The following is a 7,472-nucleotide window of genomic DNA, read 5'->3' as shown; positions in this document are numbered from 1 at the left end:
CACACACAGTCTGAAACCCTTCTCAGAGCAGGTAGAGCTGTTCTTTCACTCAGTTACCGCACACCTTACGGTGTTTTACACATGCTTTCACATTCAGTTGCAGTGGCTGAGTTTAGTTTCATGCTGCATTAGCCTGCTGTGGTTGCAACAGAAGACTCTTTCTGGCTGTGCCTCGGTACCCACAGTGCACATAAAGATGTGAGTTCGGCTGTGACTCATGATGTAACCATGATGGACATCTTTGGTAGACGTTGTGTAACAGAACATACGTATGTAACATACTTTTTCTCATCCTTGAGGTTTCGACACTACGCATCAGTGGATTTTGTAACATGTATCACGTGAAAGTGGTTTAAATCAATTTTTTTCCGGATATCGTAATGTCACCTTTGTGTGCATGGTTTTCGTCTTGTGTCTGAATTCTGGCCGACTGCGCTGTTGTGGTTCTGGTACGAACGACACCCCAAGGCTGCGCTCATGCGCCTTGCCACTGATTTTGCAGCTTCACTCAAGGCTGCCGCGGTTTTCTGCTGGAGGCGGTTATGATGAATATTCTCATGGTCAGCTCAGGATAGAAACCTTGAGATGCCAGCCTTATTTTAGAGCGGCAGTTCCCATGTCTCTCTCAGTGCTAGCAGCGTCTCCATCAAACTCATAATCACAATCTGTGCCTCATAATTCTGATCTAATATAGTTATTTGTATTCTGCTCGCAAACAATTTGAAACTACTAATATTCTGTCAGAATTAAAACACACATTTTGTGAATTTCCTATGACAAAGGTTGTTCCTGTACAACCTTTTATGTTTTTAAAAGAGGGGCAATGTGAATTTAAGAGGGTTAGATAAGCACCATGCAATGCAGTTCAGCAACAACAGGGGGTGCTCCTGTGCCTCAACAATAGAGCACAATCTTTCTGGAACCACACTGCCACCTTCTGGTCATAATATAATTTTTTACTTTTTAGGCAGACTAGCTGTTGTGGTTGTACTTATTAGTCAGACTAGCTGTTGTAGTTGTACGTATTAGTCAGACTAGCTGTTGGTTGTACTTGTTAGTCAGAGGGCCAGTAATGATTGAATTCCAGTCATTATTTGTGGCCTGCAAAGCTTATGTGTTGTGTTCTTGTAAATGAGTGTGTGAAACCCTGTCCTCTCAGTGTGAGGGAGATTCCAGGGGTGGGGTGCAGAGAACTATGCCAGCTCGAGGGATCTGCTGATGTGTCACTTTCTCTCAGGACGGATCTCCACGGAAATGTCATTAGCGCAGGACCAGTTCAGGCATTGCCACGGCGATATTTCACTTCAGCACAGACAGTGTGCGGGGCAGTGGCATTCCTGACTGCGCGAGAAACTGGCCAGATTTTATCAGCCAACGTGTGTGTGTGAGTGTGTCGTATACAGTGTCAGTTAAATAATTACATGCATTCATTCTACTTTCTGCAGCAGCACACCCATTTTATATATTCTTTGTTTGTCATTGGAGGATTAGGTCTTATTTAATTGAAGGCTGAAAATTATTATTTTATTGCTTTTTATTTTTTTTATATATTGGCTACTAAAACACCACAGGTATGCAGGTGTACTGAGAGAATTTAGCAGTGGGCACCACTCTAATTGTTGACTGTTATTTCTTTGGCACAAAGGGAGTCCATTAAGCGCTGCGCTGGTTGTGTTGTCAGCTAATTATTTATAAATGCATGTTCATGGCAGGAAGTGCGCAGGCCAGTTCGGCAGTAAGGACTGCGTTTTCCTCCCCGCGTTTGTCGTAAAGCTAGTACAGACCTGTGCCAAACAGTCCTGTAAGATGATGCAAAAAAACGGGGCGGATAATTGGGTAGGGATGATACCGTAGGCGGTACCAAAAGGCCGTTGTGAAACCTGCTTTAATTAAACATCGTCCCTGCAGCCATGTTGGCCGGGAGCACTGTACTACAGCACAGTCTGTGCCTCTTAGGAATTGAGACATAAGGTTGCGCACGATTGCTTAAAGGTCACTTTGACCGTCTTTTTGGTCTTGTTTCTGGAACAGGCAGAAGGTGACAGATCCGCAGCTGTTGTTTATTTGAAATCTCGCACCAGGATCTCTACATAAGGTAAAGTTTAAATAAAGTTGGCATTTACCAGAAGGCTTACATGTGATGTATTTGTAGAGCTGCATATTTAATGAAGCCGCTGGTGTTAGGCACCAGGACAGAGTGCAGGGTACAGTGGGAATGGAACCTGTGACTGAGTTACGAGCCCAGATCCGTGGAGTCCCTGAACTGTGGGGTGAACAGCTATCGCCAGGCTCAAGTGTGGTGAAGGTCACTGCCTTCAGAACAGAAATCCCAGCGTTGTGTAAGCTGTTTCTCAAAGGAGTCTGAAAGGCCTAGCAGAGTCTTACATTTTTAAAGGTATATCTTACTTTCTCTGTATTAGTTTTAGTGTGAGTTTTCAATAGGCTCATAGTTTTTCTGTGAAACAATGGATGTTTGAACTGCTTCCAGAGGATTCTGATGACCAGCCAGCCTTACAATGGCCGGTATAGGGCCGGTCAGAGGGTTTGTGGACTAAAGCCAGAAAATAGACTTGAACTAACTTCAAAGTATCTCGTCTCAGAGCGTGTCTTGGTCCGATCTTATTCCGCGTTTTGCTACTGCTGCTGTATGCGGGACTACTGATGTTGAGTTCAGGCTTCATTTCAGCCAGGCAGCTAATAACCTGACATAGTTAAATGGCTTTTAAACACTTCATCACCCCTCCCTCATTCTGGGAGTGTTGGTACTGTAAACCTTGCCAGATTTCGCAATCAGTACCCTTGCGTCCTGCTCAGTTGTTCCATGATGTCCGTTAACGATGCTATTATTAGCGCTCGACAGGGCATCGGCACGCTTTATTTATTGCGTGGATTAGGCTTTCCATTTCAATAAAAGGGGAATTTACATTACATAACATTACGTTAATTAACATTACAAATAATTTCATTAGAAAAAGTGCTGCTTGGTGGAACAGGAGCCAGGATGCACATTGAATTGCGTTTGTGTGTGGTGAGTAGCTTGTGTATTAGCGTGAGCACAGAGTCAGGCTTTTGTCATGTTACGTTACATTACATGTTATTTAGCTGATGCGTTTATCCAAAGTGACATATAGTTGAGTAAGCAGGGGACAACCCCCCTTGATGTGGGGTTAAGGGCCTTTCCCAACGGCCCAACAGCTGTGCGGGTGAAATTGTGGCTACACCGGGGATTGAACCCACCGGTCATGTACCTTAAACTGCGCTACAGGCTGCCCTATATGTTCTCCACCTGAACTGGATACTCGTTCTGTTATCCAGTCAGGTAAAATCAAGTTCCAATGTATTCATTCAGCCTCTGAACCCTCCAAGAACATGCACCTCTCACTTCTGTGACATCATCACAGTAGAGGCCATTTCCAGTTAATGGTAGTGTCATAGGATGTGCTCCATATCAGGCCATTGAACCTGTGATGGCATTCAACACTGAATGAGACTGCCACATGGAGTCATGCTAACTGCAGCTTTGGGTGGGTGCCTGTGTGGGTAGCAGCATGCACCCCCCAAAAAAACATGCAACCAACTGCCACTTCTTTTCAATTTGTATTCCAGCAGCTATGCTGTGCAGATACTGCAGTGAACTACGCAACGTGGGCAGATGGCACAGGTGCCAGCCAGGTTAACATGGTTGGAGAAATCATCGAGGACTGTGAGTTAGCATAAATGTGTAGTAGTGTTAAATCTACTCCGCAGAATTCCCGACCACCTCACCCACCCTCAAAATTGATTTAACGCTGACATTTTTATTGCATGCGTACTGGAGTTCAAATCTGGATTTAATTGGGCTAATATAATAACATATTTATGATTGTAAGAGTCCCAAATTTGGAGAATTTCCAGTAATTTGATCTTGGCTGTGAATCTCCGGGGCCAGTGTGCAGGCCTAAGCGCTACTATCCTGCTTGTGTTCCAGCCTGTTCGAGAAGCGGGGTCTTCGGGTATGCAGCGTGTTGTGAAGGACGTGTGGTTTTCCATAACAGCCCTCCTCCGCTCTTACGCTCTCATTTGTCTGTCCTCTGGTGACAGGCTCTGGAGGTGTACCCTCAGGGGGTCAGAGCAGTGTTTAGTGTGGTTTCGTTAAATGGACCTGACACCTTAATCTGGCACCCCAAACAACTGGAACACCTTCGTTTCGCATTAATAGTCGGTGTGTGTGTTTGTGTGTTATGAGAATGTGTGCATGTGTTAGACCCCATATGGTTTATTCTGAAAGCATGTGTGCGCAGGTGTGTCTGCGTGCACCTGTGTATGGGGGTCTCTTGCTCTCTCTCTGGTTGCCTTTTAAAGTCTTATGGAGGATCTGAGTAGCCTCTTATTAAATGAAGCCAGTAGAGAACCGCAGATTAGACATTAGTCTTTCCCTTGAGTGGAAATGTTTCTTTTCATAGCTTCACTCCTGCTGCAGAAAGGAAAGGTAATTTAGTACAGCACAAGTTGACCAGATATTAGACCCCATATAAGTGTATGTGTGTGTATGCTTTTGTGTTCTTGTGTGTGCATGCACACACACTCAAATAACCTGTGCACTGATCACCCAGGCCTAATAAATTGTGCTCACAGGGACTTTGCTGCCTGGCTGTGACTGAAGCTTTATGACTGCAGAGAAGTTCATTACCACAGACATGCAACTCTGGGTCACTACCAGCCACTATGAAGAAGGGAGGGTCTGTGGACAGGGAGGGAGGGAGTGAGGGAGGGGAAAGAGAGAGAGGGAAAAGTGGGGCTGAGTTTAGGGTGAGAAGGAGGGGTTAGCTGAGCCAATTGCCACCGGAGTCTGCAGAGACTTGGTTCCTTTTACAGACACTTGCCATGTGAGTTATTTTGGAGACGTCATGTACAGCTGCACTTGGCAGCACGCTGCAGCAGTGCCTGTGATCGCCCAGAGCCCTGTATCGGCCGAGAGCGGTGCGGAGAGAGTGTGTCCGTGCGTGTGTGAGGGCATCTTGCTTTTCTGAACGCTGTGAAATTTACAGCCTGCCCCTGTCGGTCTGTCCGCCGCTCCGACTGCCTGTGGCACACACCGCTGTCACCAGGAGCGGACTTCTGGAACACTCCGTCAGTCAGGAGCAGTCCGGAGGAGCCTACGCCTCTTTCCCGCTGACAGTGCTGGGAATCTCCTGAGGATCAGCTTTTTACTCCAACTGATGACCGACTCCTCACATGATATGAGCTCTGTTCATTTGGACTAACTTTACAGGATCTGTGCTCTATTAATTAGGACTTACTCGCTCTACAGAATCTGTATTCTGTTTATTCGGACTGACCCACTCAAGAGGATCTGTGCTCTATTCATTCGGATTGACCTGCTCTAGAGGATCTGTGCTGTGTTAGTTAGGACTGACCTGCTCTACAGGACTTTCCTGTGGCCTGTCCTGCTCTCCAGCAGCAGGGCCTTGCTCACAAGGGCGGACACGCTCACACAATCGGAACTCTCGATATCTGTTGACACGTCGTCTGGGGTGGAGCTCGACTGAGTGGCGAGGCGCGGTGGAGCCCCTGCCCCTCCATGTTTGACCAGGACATGCCCCTCTCCAGTGCCCCCTCCGAGGCCCAGCGTTCCCCATGAAGCGTTTCGGGAGCCTGCGGAGGACCAAGAAACGCAAGGAGCAGGACAGGGTGAACGACAGAGCGCAGCACACTGCTCTGCACAGCCTGCTCGGTACAGTAAGAGTGATGTCATCAACCCGCGCCCCACGGGCACTGCGCCGGGTTAAAACGCCCGTTGTTTGATTGTTGGAGTCCGTAGGACCGTTTGGCAGAGGAATCGACTGCAGCGGCTGGTGGTGGAGTAGTAGTGGAGCTGTTTTAAGAAGCCTAGCGTAACTGCCGTGATGCGAATGGCTGTGGAAGGCAGCCAGCCAGATGAAAAGCTTGTCGATTTTTAATTACTAAAGTGCCTGTGGACATGTCTTATGGCTGCCTGTGTCAGTGCGGGATCTCTAAAGAAATTGTGCATGCTGATGCAGTTTTCTGCATTTTGATTGGCCGGGCATATTGCTAATGACGTCACAAGGTGCGATGCCAAGCCAAACTCACCCTCCAACTGAGTTTGATAGATGTCCCTTTTGGCAGAGGTAGAATTTCTCAGATAACTGCTACTCCAGGGGTACTGGAACACATGAGCTGCTGATATAAAGGAAGAATCAGAAGTGCAACTAATTCAGAATAAGGTTATATATTTTACAAATTTATAGGAGAGAACTTTAATTACTTTTTTTATTTCTTTTTTTTATTTATTTTTTTACATTCATCACAGAAAAAACTTTATGTATTATTAAAAGAGCTACGGCCACTGCACTGTAAGAATTGCTTTCTTTGGAAATGCAATCTCCACACTCTAACTGCTCTATGAGTCATTAGCAGATACAGATAAATCTTTGTGTTCAGCGCCTAGTGCCAGAACACGAATCTAATGCGCTATTCTCGTGTCCAGTTTTCTCGCCATGTAACTGCTGCTCTATTTTTGAACGGTAAACTTTTGAAAATAGATGGCCTAGAAAGACTTCTGGAAGGAAACGGCCGGTACTGTACTCCCGTGCAGTGTGCCACACCGCTGTCTGGTCCCGGCTCTGCTCCGGTCCGATCCGAAGCCCGCCCAGCATTTCATTTCCCCTCCCCGGCTGTGGCCATTGTGTCAGCTTCCCCATTTCCCAGCGAAATGAGCATTTGCATGCGGTTTGCACGCGTTGTGACACCCGGCCATAGATCTAACAGGCGCCCGTGGCAGAATATGTGAAATTAAAATGCAGGGAAACCAGTTTCCCTGGGGTTACTCTTCAAAGGTATACATATGAACATATGAAAAAAATATATACAGTTAATTTACAGAAGAGGATGGACGAATATTGAACGATTGCTATAAGGTAGTTGATTTGCAAATTACAAATGAACTGGTACTCCCGAGAATACTCGCAAGGTATTCTCAAAGTACTAAAAATGACCGCAGCTATGAACAAGCAATTCTGACCGGTACCTGCTTCATAAAGCTGACATTAATGGGTACATTGTAATTAAGAGACATTTAAATGCAGGAGTGTGAAACCCAAAGCCATAAGAAGTCAACCTGTGCCTCTATTAACCTGTATAATGACGGGTGTCTTCCAGTTTATACGAGGCCACTGGAGATGAATTCACAGCTTGCTCCCGCATCGCCACACTCCAGCATGGTCACGCACACACAATCGCACATTTCAATCATCACCTTACAGAACCTTATACGGCTTCAGTGCCAGGCTGCCAGGTTTGAGAAGCCATCTGTGAATTGCTATATAGTTGGTGTTTATTTTAACATGGGCCCGACTGCCATCCTGTGGCTTTCTCCTTGTTATGTTATGTGACTACCCAGCTTGTGGCATAGCCTGGAGATTTCACTCGCATTTTAAATCGGCGTCCAATTGTTCAGTTATGTTATAAATGTG

The 7,472-nt window shown here is 46.2% G+C and overlaps 1 protein-coding gene across 3 annotated transcripts in view; it reads left to right on the top strand.

The window, feature by feature from the left end:
• Window positions 1-7,472, top strand: part of LOC133136467 (5'-AMP-activated protein kinase subunit gamma-2-like) — a 67,694-nt gene that overhangs the window by 26,108 nt on the left and 34,114 nt on the right. Inside the window, exon 1 of one of the 3 annotated variants that reach the window (XM_061253976.1) lies at window positions 4,863-5,713. The exons of the other annotated variants lie outside the window; for them this stretch is intronic. Coding sequence (XP_061109960.1) covers window positions 5,617-5,713 — 97 coding nt within the window. The 5' untranslated portion in view covers window positions 4,863-5,616. Of the gene's footprint in view, window positions 1-4,862; window positions 5,714-7,472 lie in introns of those variants that run through there. 3 annotated transcript variants of the gene reach the window in all.

The sequence above is a fragment of the Conger conger genome, chromosome 9 (genome assembly GCF_963514075.1).
Source record: "Conger conger chromosome 9, fConCon1.1, whole genome shotgun sequence".
In the NCBI taxonomy this organism is placed as follows: Eukaryota; Metazoa; Chordata; class Actinopteri; order Anguilliformes; family Congridae; genus Conger; species Conger conger.
Note: the sequence above shows the minus strand (reverse complement) of the source record. Positions and strands in the feature narration are given on the sequence as shown.